The sequence below is a fragment of the Podarcis pityusensis genome (assembly GCF_964106645.2).
Source record: "Podarcis pityusensis genome assembly, chromosome: 15".
NCBI lineage: Eukaryota > Metazoa > Chordata > Lepidosauria > Squamata > Lacertidae > Podarcis > Podarcis pityusensis.
This window is the reverse complement of record NC_138040.1, coordinates 14,118,919-14,135,740: the sequence shown is the minus strand read 5'-3', so window position 1 is coordinate 14,135,740 and position 16,822 is coordinate 14,118,919. Positions and strand designations below refer to the sequence as shown.

At 47.7% G+C, this 16,822-nt stretch overlaps 1 protein-coding gene and 2 long non-coding RNA genes across 4 annotated transcripts in view; 2 read left to right on the top strand and 1 right to left on the bottom strand.

Moving 5' to 3' along the window:
* LOC308464611 overlaps window positions 1-16,822 on the top strand; it is a 30,817-nt gene that overhangs the window by 4,682 nt on the left and 9,313 nt on the right. The window lies entirely within an intron of this gene.
* Window positions 87-16,822, top strand: part of MMP28 (matrix metallopeptidase 28) — a 26,049-nt gene continuing 9,313 nt past the window's right edge. Inside the window, exons 1-5 of one of the 2 annotated variants that reach the window (XM_080984019.1) lie at window positions 87-637; window positions 6,999-7,075; window positions 9,043-9,230; window positions 13,418-13,639; window positions 16,518-16,763. In XM_080984019.1, the coding sequence (XP_080840145.1) occupies window positions 530-637; window positions 6,999-7,075; window positions 9,043-9,230; window positions 13,418-13,639; window positions 16,518-16,763 (841 nt within the window). In that variant the 5' untranslated portion in view covers window positions 87-529. The remainder of the gene's footprint in view (window positions 638-6,998; window positions 7,076-9,042; window positions 9,231-13,417; window positions 13,640-16,517; window positions 16,764-16,822) is intronic. The other variant, XM_080984018.1, reaches the window with a different exon arrangement.
* On the bottom strand, window positions 7,597-9,047 carry LOC308464607. The gene is made up of 2 exons (XR_013980106.1): window positions 8,860-9,047; window positions 7,597-7,904 (listed from the first exon to the last, which is right to left on the bottom strand). It is a non-coding gene; the product is annotated as an uncharacterized lncRNA (long non-coding RNA).

The following is a 16,822-nucleotide window of genomic DNA, read 5'->3' as shown; positions in this document are numbered from 1 at the left end:
GAGAGAGAGAGAGAGAGAGAGAGAAATGGTTTTGTTGTGTTATGTGAAATCATTTATACGCGCGCACAGTATACCGTAGACATGAAATGGCTTAATATTTATTAATATGTTAAAATTACCGTTAATCATTAATATATATTAGAGCGAGAAAGAGAAAATATATGTTAATATCGTTTTGATCGTTGTCCTTTTTTTATCGCTAGCACACTTCGAGGTGTTTCATTAGAATCACAACGCACGGGCGTTGGCTACCCCTGTTGGATTTCTGCCTGCCGCGCAAAAAGGCGCCGAGTGGGGAAGGGGAGTGGCCCCTTCAAGCTGTCCAGCCTAAGGAAAAGGGGAAAGCCTCGCCGAGGTTGCGTTTCTGTGTGTCTGCGCGAGGGCAGGAGCTGCTCAGCCCGCCAGCTGCCTGCCTGCTTGCCTGCCTTCCTGCCGTCTCCTCTGGGCGTGCTCAGCCGGCGCCGCCGGATGGGAGGGAGAGAAGGAGGCTGAGCGGAGCTCCGGAGAGCAGCTCTCATCCGGCTGGGCGATGGCCGCAGCCCCGATCCTGGGTCTCCTGCTTCTGTCGCGGCTCTACTCCCGAGGAGACAGCGCGGGGCTCGGCCGGGCAGGGGCTGAGAGCCAGCAGGAGGCGGAGGTGAGGCTCCCAAGAGCAGGGAAGGGAGGGGTGAATGCCCAGATTTCTTCCCAAGAAAGAGGTGCTCATGAACTCTTCTGGCTAACTGGATGCAAAGAAGTTTCTGTTTTTAAAACCCGGGCTTACTCAATTTTGTGTGTGTGTGTGTGTGTGTGTGTGTGAGAGAGAGAGAGAGAGAGAGAGAGGGAGGGAGGGAGCCCTCTCCAACTTTCAGAAACACCAGAATGCGGAGAAATATTGCCTTCCTGGGCACCTTCAGACTGGCGGGTTTTTATTTTATTTTAATGTGGGTGTTTCCTGCAATAATTATGGCACAACAGCAGGGCATCATTGGTAGGTTTGTTCTGATTTAGCTTGTGCCAAGATGCGTCCCCAGTGCTATCATGCTATTGCTGTCTGGAACATAAATCAGAGGAATAAATGTGTGGCAGAAAGTTACAAGACTCCAGCAGGGAGCGATGAGTTATGCCCTGATGGGAAAGGAAGCTGAGTGACAGCTCCCAAAATCTGCAGACATGAACAGCAGAGAAGGCACCATAGCTCAGTGGTCAGAGCACCTGTCTTGCATTCAGAAGGTCCCAAATTCAATTCCTGGCATCTCCAGGTAGGGCTGAGAGAGAGCCCTGCCTGAAATCTTGGGGAGCTGCTGCCAGTCAGTATAGGGAATACAGTGGTACCTCGAGTTAAGAACTTAATTCGTTCTGGAGGTCCGTTCTTAACCTGAAACTGTTCTTAACCTGAAGCATCACTTTAGCCAGTGGGGCTTCCTGCTGCCGCCGCGCCGCCGGAGCCCGATTTCTGTTCTCATCCTGAAGCAAAGTTCTTAACCTGAAGCACTATTTCTGGGTTAACGGAGTCTGTAACCTGAAGCGTATGTAACCTGAAGCGTATGTAACCCCAGGTACCATTGTACTGAGCCAGATGGACCCAATGGTCTAACTCAGTTTGAAGCAACTGCCCATGTTCCTATTTAATTGTGCCATTTATCCAGAGGCATGAGGACTGGATTCTTTCTTTATTTTTAGGTGAAGGTCGGTAGCTCAGTGCTAGAACACCTGCCTTGCTTGCAGAAGGCCCCAAATTCAATCCCTGGCATTTCCAGGTAGGGCTGGAAGAGACCCCCAGCCTAAAATCCCACAGAGCCTCTGCCACTCAATATAGACAGTACTGAGCTAGATGAATCAATGATCTGACTTGGTCTCCTATGTTCCTAGAATTCAAAGGGATGTGTGTCTGTTCTTAATTACCTGCCCTTTTCCCTAATGTACCGGGGCAACAAATTAAAACACAATATATTTTTTAAAAAAAACTATTTAAAGCAATTTACAATTACAGTGGTACCTCGGGTTACATACGCTTCAGGTTACAGACTCTGCTAACACAGAAATAGTGCTTCAGGTTAAGAACTTTGCTTCAGGATGAGAACAGAAATCGTGCTCCGGCGGCGCAGCAGCAGCGGGAGGCCCCATTAGCTAAAGTGGTGCTTCAGGTTAAGAACAGTTTCAGGTTAAGAACAGAGCTCCAGAACGAATTAAGTACTTAACCCGAGGTACCACTCTACAGAAATAAGCAGGGCTCTAAAAATATACCCCTCAAGTATCAAAAGACAGGGTAAAAAGGCGTTTATTCAGCATTCTCCAGAAGCTGTACCATGAAGGGGCCTGGCCGGGTGCATCTCTCCTGTGGGAGCGAGTTCCATAGTTTCACAACTGTGTGAAGAAGTCCTTCCTTTTATCTGTTCCGAAACTCCCAACTTCATTGGATGCCCATGAGTTCTGGTTTTCTCTGTCCACTTTCTCCATGCCCACATATCATTTTATAAACTTCTTTTGTGCCATCTCTTACTCATCTATTCTCTAGACTAAGAAGTCCCAAACCTTTCACCATAGGGGAGTCACTCCACCCTCCTTCATCAACAACATCATTTTTGAGGTGAGACGACCAGTGTCCAAATGCAGTCTCACCATAGATTTGTATAATGGTATTATGATACAGTGGTACCTTGGGTTAAGAACTTAATTCGTTCCGGAGGTCTGTTCTTAACCTGAAACTGTTCTTAACCTGAGGTACCATTTTAGCTAATGGGGCCTCCCACTGCCGCCGTGTGATTTCTGTTCTCATCCTGAAGCAAAGTTCTTAACCCGAGGTACTATTTCTGGGTTAGCGGAGTCTGTAACCTGAAGTGTCTGTAACCTGAAGCGTCTGTAACCCGAGGTACCACTGTATTGGCAGTTTTATTTTGACCCTTGTGGCCCCTTCCAGCTCTACAGTCCTATGTTTTTCATTTCATTTCCTAATGATCCCTTGCATGGAGTTTGCCTTTTTCGTGGCAACCGCACACTGCATTGACATCTCCATTGAGCTATCCACTACAATCCCAAGGTCTCGTTCCTGGTCCATCACTCCAGTTCACACCCTGTGAGTCTATATGTGAAATTAAGATTGCTTACTCCCAAACAATTTAGCATCATCAGCAAACATGGCCACTTCACTGCTCACTCCTAACTCTACAGAAGATCCCTTATAAACATGCTAAAAAGCACCCAATACATCTGCGCTCAATACATCTCTTTCTTTACATGCCTTCCTGGCCTGTGGCTTTCTGAGCACAGCCTCTGGCCCACACCATCTGGAGAGCTTTCTTTTGTCTGTATTCAACCCATCCTCCATTATGCTAAACAAGGATCTGAGAGGCAGAGGGCTATGGAAAGGTCTCCTGTTTGTTTCCTGCCTTATGGAATATTCTATAGAAAAGAGCATTTCCTCCTTTGCAGGCTTGGAGGGAGAACAGGGTGGGGGAAGAGAGGCTGTTTGCTATGGCCTCAGGATCGAGGGCAGAGCCTTGAAAGCTGTCTTCTATCTGATCTATCAATTTTAATATATCTATCTCTAAGCTGGATGCCTTCATCTAATCAGTTAAGGTTGCGCTGCTGTTATCTGGAGAGCTTGTAACCAGAATTAGGCTCTGCCTGGGGGAAGAGGAGGAGGTGAACAAATGTCTTCTATCTCAGCACTGGTGTGCAAAAAGGAAAAGGAAAACCTACATCATAGTGTCACTGTGAGAACAAAATGGGGGCAGAGGGACAGTGCATACCACTTTGTGTTTATTTTATGCTTCCTTTTCTTAGCATACTGAATGCATTTCCCCCCAGTGTCCCCCAAATTTCATGATCGCTGAAGTACATCCCACCTGACCCCTGAATTAAAATTGGGGGCACAACTTCACTGTCACACCTGAAACAAGCTGTATGCTTTTAGCATGCAAAGGTAGAAATCTCATGTTCCTTTTCAAGCACTTTAATGACAAACATCACTGCGGTCCACCGGTTATGCTTTTCATCATCATCATCATCATCATGTCACCTCCAGCTATTTTGGGAGAAGAGTTTCCTGACCTGCTTAGCTTAGGAGCTCATACAGAGTGCCCTGCTGTGATTAGACAGGCTGCTTCCAGATTTTGCCATTTTGGGGTGGGATTCAGTTGCGCTGCACGGCATTTATATCCCATATTTTCTCCAAGGAGCTCAAGGTGGCGTACATATTTCTCCTCTCTTCACATTCCATAGCTTAATGTGCTTCTTCACATTAAGCTATGGAACTCACTCCTGCGGCAGCCAGTGATGTCCACCCACTTGGATGGCTTTAATGGAGAATTAGGCAAATTCATGGAGGAGAAGACTATGTTCCGCCTCCACAGTTGGAGGCAGCAATACTCCTGAATACCAGTTGCTGGCAACCACAAAAGGTGGTGGGCTTCCCATAGGGACCTGGTGGCCACTGTGAGAACAAGATGCTAGACTTGATCCAGCAGGATCGCCTTAAGTTCTTACATGCAAAAACTTGCCATTCGCGAGGGGCCCAAGGTTGATTTGGCGATTTTGCAACCAAAAAGAGGAAAATAAGCACCACGTAGAGTCTAACAAAGAGGAGAGTACTTCGGTTTCATCAACGTCCCTAGCACTGCTGAAACAGGGGAAAGGCATGTCAGTCTCACCTTTGTCTCTTTGGTGGGTTTAAGTCAGCCTCCCCTAGCCAGCACCTTCCAGAGGTTTTGGACTACAACTCCCACCAGTCCCAGCTGGGGTTGATGGGATTTGTAGTCCATAACAGCTAGAGGGTTGGGCCCCTGGCTAGGAAAGGCTCATTTAAGTATTTCTGAGTGGTCCAGCATTAGTGAAATTGACACATACCCTCCAACATGCCTGGGAGGAAAACAGGGATATGAGACTTTTGGGGCCACGCTCCCAGGCGAATCATGTGACTTGCATGAGAGCACGGCGCCCAAAAGCATGCATCTTTCAGGGCCACGATCTCACAGGAGCCAAGCAGGACATTCCAGGAGCCCATCAGAAGCTGAGATGGCTTCTGTAATTTCCAGGATGTCCCTCTTATGTATGTTGGTAAGGTTTCTCCCCAATGTTGACTGTTTCACAAAAGGTGAAAACTGGAGGGTGGGGCAGTGGGAAGACCTGATGTCTTGGAGATATTCTCTGCTGTGGAATGGGAGGGAAAATCTTACCATACACTCCTATACAGGAAGAGAGAGAGAAGACTGATCCACACAATACGATTAAAGCTTCTACACACATTTGAATCATATGACATCCTAAAGAATCCTGGGAACTGTAGTTGTTAAGGGTGCTGGGGATTGTAATTCTGTTGCAGGGAAACTACCATTCCCAGGATTCCTTGAGGAGATGTTCTTTAAATGTGCATTTCCTTCACCAGGGAATTTAAAGATACAGTTACTTAGGATTTTGTTATGTCATCTCCACTTTACCTGATGAAGGACCTGATAGGGCTGAAATGTGCAGGATTATAAACTTTTGGATATTAAACCGTTTCTCTCTCTATTAATCTCTTTTTAGAAGCTAGCCTTGAAGATTTCTAATGCAGAAAGACTGGAAATCTAAGTCTAATGTTAAACAATCGTGTGAAATTTTGTTACTTTTTATTAGATTTTTTGTGATTGTATTTTTTGTAATTGTAAGCTTTTAAAATTGTTTTTAATATTGTGTCTTAGATTGTAACCCATCCTGGCACTTTAGGGTGAAGGGCAGGTAATAAATTAAAACAACAACAACAATTCCCGCCCTCTCATTTTGCCTGGATTTCCCTTTTGCTGCAAGGACAGAGGAACAGCAGCAAAAAAATGAAAATAAAACAAAGACCCTCCTGTCTCCTCTCCATCCCCCTCGCCCCAGGTCTGCTGTCCCAGGTATGTGGCATCTCACATCTAGCAGGCCTTGGGGCGGAGGGTCTCTGATGACTGCCTGGCTCTCCAGAGAAATGGGAAAATTTATGGCCTCTGCTTTTTTGTTCCATGGGGTGGTGTTTATGTCCGGAATCTGGGCTGATAAGGGGAAGGGAGAACAGAGCCAACTCACTCTGGAATAAAGAGGCTAGGCTCAGCCGGACTGAATGGACTGTGAACAAAAGCTCGGGGTTTTTTGCAGTTCGGAAGGGGAGCTGCTTCTTGGCAGGAGTAAAAGGTGCACAAAGAGAAATTGAAGTGACATCAAGATCCACCACCATGCCTCCGAAAAGTGCTTGGAAGCTTTAGCTGTTCCAGAATACTGCGTCCAGGCTGCTGATTGGGTCCGGTTACAGGGAGCATGTTACTCCCCTGTGAAAACCAGCTTGTTGCTGGTTTAATTTTTCTGAATGTTTTAATTTTTTTTTTTCTAAAAATGTCCTTGTTTTCTTCTATTTGTAAATCACTTTGAGGTTTCTTACAATCAAGCAGTGTATGAAAATATAATATAATATAATATAATATAATATAATATAATATAATATAATAATCAAATCATAATACAGGCTTCCTCAACCTTGGCCCTCCAGATATTTTGAGACTACAGTTCCCATCATCCCTGACCACTGGTCATGCTAGCTAGGGATCATGGGAGTTGTAGGCCAAAAACATCTAGAGGGCTGAGGTTGAGGAAGCCTGCTAATATAATATAATATAATATAATATAATATAATATAATATAATGGTATCTCGGTTTTCGAACGTCTCCATTGACAAATGTTTCAGTTTCTGAACATGCCTTAGAAGTCGAACATACCATGCGGCTTCTGTGTTGAGTTTTCTGTACAGTATTGAGCTTTCCAGTCTGAGGCTTCCATTTTGAGTTTTCAGTTTTTGAACATTTCGGAACTCAAATGGTCTTCCAGAATGGATTACGTTCGAAAACCGAGGTACCACTGTAATATAATATAATATAATATAATATAATATAATATAATATAAACATTTACTGCATAATCTCTGGGCAGTAGGATCCTCTGTGCATAAAATCAACATTTTCTGACAATCTTGATCTAATTTTTAATCCCCCTCTCCTTTTGATTTTAGAAGTTCCTTAGAAAATATGGCTACTTTGGGTCCATGCACCGAGGGTTGGATCCAGCTGAATTCTCAGAGGCCATTAGGTAAGTGTGGTGGCTGTCCTGTGGCTGCCACCAAACTTGTCCCAAGTTTTTCAATGTGGGATGGAGCATCCAGAGATAGACCCTTCCTCCTCCTTCCATTTTATTTACCTATATGTCCAGGGCTAGCCAACGAGGTGCCCACCAAAAGTTGTGGACTACAAGGCCCATTGTCCCTGGCCATTGACCATGCTGACTGGGGCTGATGGGAGTCGAACAACATTAGGAGGCCTACAGGTTCCTGCACTGTCGCACCCAATGATGTTGCAAGGTCTGAGGGCACGAGGGCACCACCTCGCCCATGAGTTCTAGTGTTATGCGAGAGAGGAGCTTTTCCCCATGAGCATTCTGGAGTTTTATACTTGTCTAGCTATTGGGATGCATTAGCATTCATGTGTCATCAGTGGGGGAGCATTGCTGAACAACCAGTAAAGCAGAATAAACCCACCGCTAGGGCACTGTTATTGCATCAAGGCCTTGTTGCAGAACACGCCCACAATAAAACGCCTGTCTGGAGGGGTCCATAAATTAACACGTGCACATTTTATTAAAGCGTCGTCTCCCTGCTTGCTCTCTCTTAAGACGCGGAGTGAGTGGGCTGCCTCGGGAGGACAGCGCCAGGCAGATTCTGAAGGCCTGCATGTTAATATTACTTCAACTGCTTTAAGACATTCTGCTTTAAGACGGCTGCGTTGGAATCGTGGCTCCTCCAACTCTCAAGCCTGGCTCGTAAAACCCATCCCGTTCTGCTCAGCCTTGCTGCTCTTTCTCTCACTCAAAGCACAGAGTGAGGCCTCTGCTCTGTCGTTTTCCCTTGTATGGGCCTAGCCTCCTGTGGAGGACAAGATCTGTACAAACGTTGCAATTTGGGCCCGGCTGGAAGATTCCAGAAATGCCATTGCTGCATTCTGGACTCCAGCCATCTTCAAACACTCCTTCTGAGAATTTATTATTATTATTATTATTTAAATTTTCTCCCTCCGCCCTTATCCCACTGTCGCCGCCAAAGCCCACTATTGAAAGTACTTCCCTGTTCAAAAAACAAAGTTACACTGAGTGTTTCAATCATATGACGCCACTGCTTTATGGCAGGGTGAAGGGGACAGTGAGGTGTAGTGGTTAGAGCACTGGACTAGGGTCTTGGGGGGGCAGACCAGGGTTCCAGTCCTGGTTCAGCCATGCAGCTCAGCTGGGTGACCCTGGGGGCCAAGCCCTGCCTCTCAGCCTAACCTACCTCACAGGGTTGTTGTGAGTGTGAACTGGGGAAAGGGAGAAACATGTGCACACCACCTTGAGCTGCTTGGAAGAAAAGGTGTGATATAAATGTAATAAATAAATTTTTCACCCGGGCTGCCAAGCAGCCAAGAACCTGGGACCTTTTGCATTCAGAGGGTCGCCTCTGTTGCTACAACTCTTCCCCCCAAAATTAGGCAAGATTCTAGTCCTCATGGATCTGGATAAAGGGCTAGTTTAAATGGAAACATGGGAAGCTGTCTTATCCAGAGTCAGACCACAGGTCCATCCAGCTCAGGATTGTCCACGCTGACTGGCCAGCTGCCCACCAGGAGTTCAGACACAAGTCCCTCCCAGCCCTCCCTGAAGATGTCATTGGGGATTGAACCCAGCACCGTCTGCATGCAAAGGAGATGCTCTACTGCTGAGCTAGGGCCCATCCTTCAAGGTACAGCCCTCAGTTCCCCAGGGGAACTTGTGGCCTCTTGCATCCCAGGTGAGAATCAGACATAGGCCACGCACAACCCATACATTTAAAGCACATAGCTTCTTACCCCAAAGAATCTTGGGAACTGTAGTTTGTGATGACTGCTGGGGTTGTAGTTTGGTGAGGAGAAAGCTACTGTGCCCAGGACTCTCCTGGGGAAGCCATGTGCTTTAAGTATATGATGCGGATCTCAACCTAGAGACCTAAACCAACGAGCATCATCCGCCAACCAAGTCCTCCTCTCTTGCAGGGAATTCCAGTGGGTGTACCACCTGCCCCTCAGCGGTGCCCTCGACGCCTCCACCATCCGACACATGAGCCTCCCCCGCTGTGGCGTGAATGACCTAGACAGCCGATCCGCATGGAAGGACCGGGTGGATTCGATGCTTTCGGGAAGGGCGGTCAGGAGGAGGCGCCGGAAACGGTTCTCTCATCAGAGTAAGTATTTCTGGGGCTTTCCTCTGAGCACTTTCTCCCTCTCAGTGCCCCTCTTTTCTCGCTCCCGTGCCACAGCCTCTGGTGTGGTGCAGCCTGCCTTCTCTTTTGCTCCCCTACCCCACCCCAACTTCATGCAAATCCAGGATTGTGATGCAGCACTACAAATCCTCCAATGATGGGGCTGCGTGATGACAGCCTTGTGTTCATATGTACATAGGAAGATAGATAGTGAAAATGTCCCACCAGGGGCCAGTGTCACTGGACTTCACTGTCCCTCCTATGAGACCAGGAGTATTCAGCGGCTGAGTGTGCTTGACTGTGTTAGGCTGCAGAATCAGAGCCATTGCAGCCCTCTGGGGAAGGGCTGTGACTCAGTGAAGGGCAGAAGGTTCAGTCCCAGACAGCATCTCCAAGCAGGGCTGGGATTATTTTGTGTGTGAGAAACCTGGTGAGCTGCTGCCAGTCAGTGCAGACAACGCTGAGCTGGATGGACCAATGGTCTGATTCACTCTAAGGCAGTGGTTCCCAACCTTTTTTTGGCCACGCCTCACCTAAGCATCTTTAAAATCCTGATGCCCCCATCCCTGTGACAAATAATTCTTATTATTCAAAAAGTGAACTCCTATTCACACGATAAAAGGTAAAGGTAAAGGTCCCCTGACAGTTAACTTCAGTCATGAATGGCTCTGGGGTTGCGGTACTCATCTCACTTTACTGGCCGAGGGAGCCGACGTTTGTCCGCAGACAGTTTTTCTGGGTCATGTGGCCAGCATGACTGAGCCGCTTCTGGCGAAACCAGAGCAGCTCATGGAAACACCATTTACCTTCCTGCCAGAGCAGTACCTATTTATCTACTTGCACTTTGACGTGCTTTCGAACTGCTAGGTTGGCAGGAGCTGGGACCAAGCAACGGGAGCTCACCCCGTCACAGGGATTCGAACCGCCGACCTTCCAATTGGCAAGCCCTAGGCTCAGTGGTTTAGAAAGCCTAAAAAGCCATTGACTGGTCTAAACAAGCTTCCAAATTGCCCCCCTTAAAAATCAAATTGCCCCACGTTGGGAACCACGGCTCTAAGGCAACTTGCTGTGGTCTCTACAGACTCTCAGTTAGAGTAGCTGCTTACCCACTGCTAAAAACTAAGAACTGCATCACTCCCAGAAAGAAGTCAACCAAGTTTGTATCACATATTGCTAGATTTTTAAATAGTACTTACAGATGCAGAATTAGAAGTGATGACTATCATTTAAATAGAAATACATCTCATAGCAGTGGAAGATAGTGACCAGGAAAGTTGTGTGTCTGCACAGTTTGCTGTCCAGGCACTGTTGATGGGTGACTTCAAGGCCCTGGATACTCTCCCTAGGTCACTCCTGGAGTTTCTGGCCCTCCAGCTAAACAGTTTAAGGAAGCCTCCCTGCCCCTCCTGCTCGTGTGAGCCAGAGTGGTGTGGGGGCTTGCTCAGCTGGAGTGCTGGGCAATGTCTCTCGCCTAAGGTGGGAAGAAAGAAGTAGCCAAGATACATTCCAGACATCGTGATATATCAGTATATCGTGATATTTAGCTGCTGATATATCACGTTGTTGAAAAGCAGATATCACCCAGCCCTGTTGTCAAGCAGGATATCTTGCCATGCTAATACCTGCTAAGCTTCGCAGGTGGGAAAGAATGGCCTGGGGAGACCATCTTAAAGACCAGGCAGGTTCGTCAGTCTTCTGGGCGTTCTGGTTCTTCTGAACCATTTATGATGTCATAGTTCACAGCCAGCACTTTGCACCATGAAAGCCGCAGGCAGGGTCTTGTTTTTAGGAGCAGTTAAAGTAAGCTCTGAACAATATTCTTGTGCATTGGGAAAATCCAGGTGCTGGGACTGGACTTTCCCTGTTGACCAGATCCCCTGCCTGGAGATCTTTCCTAGACAGCCGAATGAGCAGCTGTGCTTTAGGCCAGCCGTCGGAAATGTAAAATGGGGAGATTAGGCAATTGCTCTAGGAGGCCTCAAACTGTGCCTGACAAGGCAGCATCTGTTCCCAACGGCGGGGGGAGAAAAAGCCAGGACTCTGCGGCCCAATTTGCCTCAGTGTTGTTTTCACATGTCTGTCCTTTCTGACATGAAGCAGACCACTCTGTTGGCACGACTCCCGCATTCTCACGCCCTTCGGCAATTAAGCCTAACTATATGTCGGCTGGATAGCGCTGTATAATGTAGCAACAACTTGGGTGACTGGCAGCTTAGCACTTAATGCAAAAGAATGTAAGAAGACCCCTGCAGTTGGATCAAGACCAAAAGCCCAGCACCCTGGTCTCCCGGTGGTCAACCAGGTGCCCTAATGGGCAGGGAGAGTCTGATGGGTGTTTGTTTTGATTCAGGAATAAACAGCAGGTTTTCCAGGGGACACACAGAAAAACATCTTGGATCCTCACCTAGAAATCACAGGACAAACAGAAGTTTTGCACCAGAAGGACCCTCTGGACCAAACCCATCTTAGCTCCATCTTAACTGCTTCTCCACTGCCCTCCAAGTCACTCCGGCAAAGAAACACACCTGGGATTGGATTGGCATTTAGAAATATGTATATCTTCCCTCTGGGAACATGACTACAGCTTGAATCCATTCCAGGGATCCTCGAGGGCAGCGCTCAGATGTTTGAGTCATGTTTCAAGAACGGAATTTAATCACTGCAATTGCTTTGGGGGGAGTTAAAACAGGTTTGCACCACGCCCAGGGTTAGGTGTGACTTTTCAGCCCTGCTGCAGGTTGCAATGGGAGATGGGAGATTGGGGGGGGGGCACACAGAAAGTCAGGAGGCCACAACAATTGTTTGCTTGCCTGCATTAGTCATTTGAGGCTGGGGGGCGGGGAGGACCAGTTTATGTTTACCATTTTATAAGTCTTCCAGTCCAGTCACCTAGAGACATCTTTTAATCGCTGCAGGAGAGTGCCTGATTACATGTCTTGACAAGAATCTGGCTCTGACAGACTGTGTCCAAGGGAATATTCTGAAAATCTTGATATTAAGTTTATCAGCATGGAGTTTTTATTCCTTCCCAGAAAGTAAAATTCTATGATTCTATGATTCTCAGTAAGAAGAGAGAGTTATTTGTTTACTGGTTCTGTTAAAAAGACAAGCAATCTTTGCATATTATGTGTAACCAGCACATAAACAGATAAATGATAATGATAATATTATTTAATTCCCTCCCAGCCCCAATCGGAGGTATTCTAGGCTCCCTTGACATCTGCCTCAATAGTTCTTGTGAGCTCATTGTTTATCCTGTGTCCTAGCAGGAAGCCAGCCCTCCCCCCAACAGAGAGGAAACATTTTTGTAAGAGGTTTTCAAGCTAAAAGAAAATTTTCTTGTCTCTCTGTCTGGAGTTAGGAGGGGAGAGAAGTCTTGTTCAGTTCACGTTTAAAAGGGAACCTACCTGATTTTGCCATTTCCAAAACAACACGCAAACTGAAACACAGCCATGCACACTCCTCCGAATTTTGCAGTGCAGTTCTGCAGCTGAGTAATGGGTAGGGGGAAATGCAGATCTTAGGGTACAAGGTGCATAAAAATGCAGATATTAGTGAAAAGAATGCTCAAAAATTCATTAGATCAGGAAAAATTGCCTTGCAGAAATGTGTGTGTTAGGATACATTGAATACAAACTTGTGTATATTAGGAGGAATTGGCACTAAAATGCTGGTGGATTTTCATGAGGACTTCAAATGAGCCTTAGGAAGAACTTTGTGACAGTAAGAGCTGTTTGACAGTGGAGTGGATTCCCTTGGAAGGCATTGAACTCTCCTTCGTAGGAGATTTTAAAGCAGAGCTTGGATGGCCACGTGTCAGGTACAGTGGTACCTCGGGTTAAGTACTTAATTCGTTCCGGAGGTCCGTTCTTAACCTGAAACTGTTCTTAACCTGATGCACCACTTTAGCTAATGGGGCCTCCTGCCTCCGCCGCGCTGCCAGAGCACGATTTCTGTTCTCATCCTGAAGCAAAGTTCTTAACCTGAGGTGCTATTTCTGGGTTAGCGGAGTCTGTAACCTGAAGTGTCTGTAACCTGAAGCGTATGTAACCCGAGGTACCACTGTATTCTTGAGCTGTGATTCCTGCATTGCAGGAGGATGGACGAGATGACCCTTTGAGTACCTTCCGACTCCTCCGATCTATGATTCTGTCTCTTCCTTTTCATAGGTGGCAAATGGTACAAGCGACACCTGACTTACCGGGTAGTGAACTGGCCCCGGTACTTACCTGAGCATCAGGTGCGCCAGGCAGTGAAAGCAGCCTTTGAGCTCTGGAGCAATGTCTCCTCTTTGGTTTTCTGGGAGGCTGCGGGGGATCCTGCCGACATCCGCCTGACCTTCTTCCACGGGGACCACAACGATGGTGTGGACAATGCCTTTGATGGACCAGGTACTCCTGTCCTCCCTTTGTAAGCCCTTGGAAAAGGGATGGCAAAGCCCTGACTTGCCAGATGTTGCCGGGCTCCTAACGTCCATAAACCTTTGTTGCTGGCCAGGCTGGCTGATGCTGGTAGGAGTTGGGAGTCCCACAACACCCAGAGGGCTGCAAGTCTCCCACCCATGCCTTGTGGGAGGGCAATGGCCCAATAGTGGAATAGTCCCAGGTTCAATCCCTGATAGCATCTCCAGGTACAGTCGGACCTTGCAAGTCAAACAGCTTAGTTTCCAAACGTTTTGGCTCCCAAACATCGCAAACCCGGAAGTGACTGTTCCGGTTTGTGAACTATTTTTGGAAGTTGAACAGGGCTTCTGCGACTTCCGATTGGCTGCAGGAGCTTCCTGTAGCCAATCAGAAGCTGCGTTCTGGTTTTGGAAGGCGAATGGACTTCCAGAACGGATTCCGTTTGACGTCCAAGGCACGACTGTACTTCCAAGTGCTTTGCCGTTCCTCAACGGGAAGATTTGGTTTGGGGCTTTGGTGAAATGGTATTTTACAGTGTCTACAACAGTTAACCAGATTTCCAAATATGCCTCTGGACCCCCCAAAAAAGGTTAGGGACTCCTGATCATTTCTTTTACAGTTGTGCTGATTGAGTGTTCAAAAACAACACTGCACAAATAAGACAACAAAGAAATGAACTGTGCACGAATAAAAGAAACAGAAAGCTCAATTCACTTTTACAGGGATCATAATAAAATAGACTCCTATAAGGGATGTTTTGGATGTAAGATTCACAGGTTGATAAAGTAGCCTCGCCACAGAGAGGCATGTGAAGTGCAGTGTGCTAGTTTTATTTACAAAGCATATTGACGGAGATCATACAACATCAACATGGTCTTGTTTTGAAATCTGTTAGAACCCTCTGTGGTGGACTCCCCTTCACTGGAAGTTTTTGAGCAGAGGTTGTATGGCCGTACATTGGGGATACTTCAGCTGTGATTACCGCATTGCAGGGGGTTGGACTAGATGACCCTTGGGGCCCCTTCTGATCCTAAAATCCTTTGATCCCATTAAATGCTTAGGCAAGGCAATCCCCCACACCCTCCCAAGCCACCCATGCCTAGAGGGACCCAATGCAAACTTCCTGCGTTTAGCAATTTTGAGCCTGACTGCAGCTTCTTGTGAGGAATGGCAGGATTTGAGTCGATTTCATTGGCCAGGAGAACTACCACAGGGTCCGGGGTTCGAGATTGCTTCCAGTCCGGCTTCCACGCTGGTCATGGGACCGAGACGGCTCTGGCTGCCCTAACAGATGATCTTCGTAGACAGCTGGATCGAGGTGGGTCGGGGCTGCTGATTCTTCTCGATCTGTCAGCAGCTTTCGACATAGTCGATCATGAACTTCTGGACCACCGCCTTGCCGACGTGCACAGTCCTTCAATGGCTGCACTCGTTTCTCTCTGGTTGGGGGCAGAGGGTGGCACTTGGGGGGGAACTGTCATCGTGCCACTCCTTGGTGTGTGGAGTGCCTCAGGGTGCAATACTCTCCCTGATGCTTTTCAACATCTTTATGCACCCCCTCGCCCAGCTTGTCCGGAGTTTTGGGCTGGGTTGCCATCAGTATGCTGATGACACCCAACTCTATCTGTTGATGGATGGCCATCCTGACTTGGCCCCAGACACACTGACCAGATGTTTGGAAGCTGTGGCTGGATGGTTACGTGGGAGCCGGTTGAAGCTAAATCCTTCGAAGACAGAGGTCCTGTGGCTGGGACGGAACGATATGGGATTGGGGGGGCAACTCCCATCTCTTGTGGGGGCACAATTAGTGCCAGCACCGTCCGTTAAGAGTTTGGGTGTAATCTTCGACACCTCCCTTTCCATGGAGGCGCAGATTGCAGCTACAACAAAGGCGGCATTTTTCCATCTCCGACAACCTAAGCAGTTGGCTCCTTACCTCTCTCGCCCTGACCTAGCCACTGTGATCCACGCGACGGTCACCTCCAGACTGGATTATTGTAACTCGCTCTACGTGGGGCTGCCCTTGAGACTGACCCAGAAACTCCAGCGGGTGCAGAATGCTGCAGCGAGACTCCTTACGGGGTCTTCGCTGCGAGATCACATTCACCCGGTGCTATACCAGCTGCACTGGCTCCCGGTGGAGTACAGGATCAGGTTTAAGGTGCTGGTTTTAACCTTTAAAGCCCTATACGGCCTAGGACCCTCGTACCTACGGGACCGCCTCTCCTGGTATGCCCCACAGAGAAACTTACGGTCTTCAAATAAAAACATCTTGAAGGTCCCAGGCCACAGAGAAGTTAGGCTGGCCTCAACTAGAGCCAGGGCTTTTTCGGCCGTGGCTCCGATCTGGTGGAACACTCTGTCACAAGAGACCAGGGCCCTGCGGGACTTGACATCTTTCCGCAGGGCCTGCAAGACAGAGCTGTTCCACCAGGCCTTTGGCCAGGGCACAGCCTGACTCCCTCCCTCAGCAATCTTCGTGGAGCTCTGGCCCAATGGTTGCTAGTGGCTTGAATTAATTAGTTTTATAATGAATTATTTTAGAGTGTTGTTTGTGCTGTACTTTTGTACTGTTTTATTGTTGTTAGCCGCCCTGAGCCCGGCTTCGGCTGGGGAGGGCGGGATATAAATAAAATTTATTATTATTATTATTATTAAACTTAATTTTTTGCATGATTAGCTTAATCCGTGCCTTGCATTGTCCCTGTGGAAAATGAAGGGTGGTTTACGAGTATTTTTAATAAAGAGAAGGAATCATTTGGCCTCCACGAAGATGAGTCCCAGAAAAGAGGACTCCTGCCTTTTAATGTGTGGATGAGACTGCTGCGCTTGGGAGGTCTAATGGTGTCTCCTCTCTCACCCCCAGGGGGCGCCCTGGCACATGCCTTCTTCCCCCGCCGGGGCGAGGCTCACTTTGACAACGACGAGAGGTGGTCGCTGGACAGCGGGAAGGGCCGCAACCTCTTTGTGGTGGTGGCGCATGAGATCGGCCACACTCTGGGCCTGGAGCACTCCCCTGTGCGCAGTGCCCTCATGTCCCCTTACTACAAGAAACTGGGCAAGGATTTTGTCCTGAACTGGGATGACATCCTGTCCGTCCAGAACTTATACGGTAAATGTGGCTCGCTTGTGATTTATTGTTATTTTATTGTCTTTGAATCTCACCTCTTC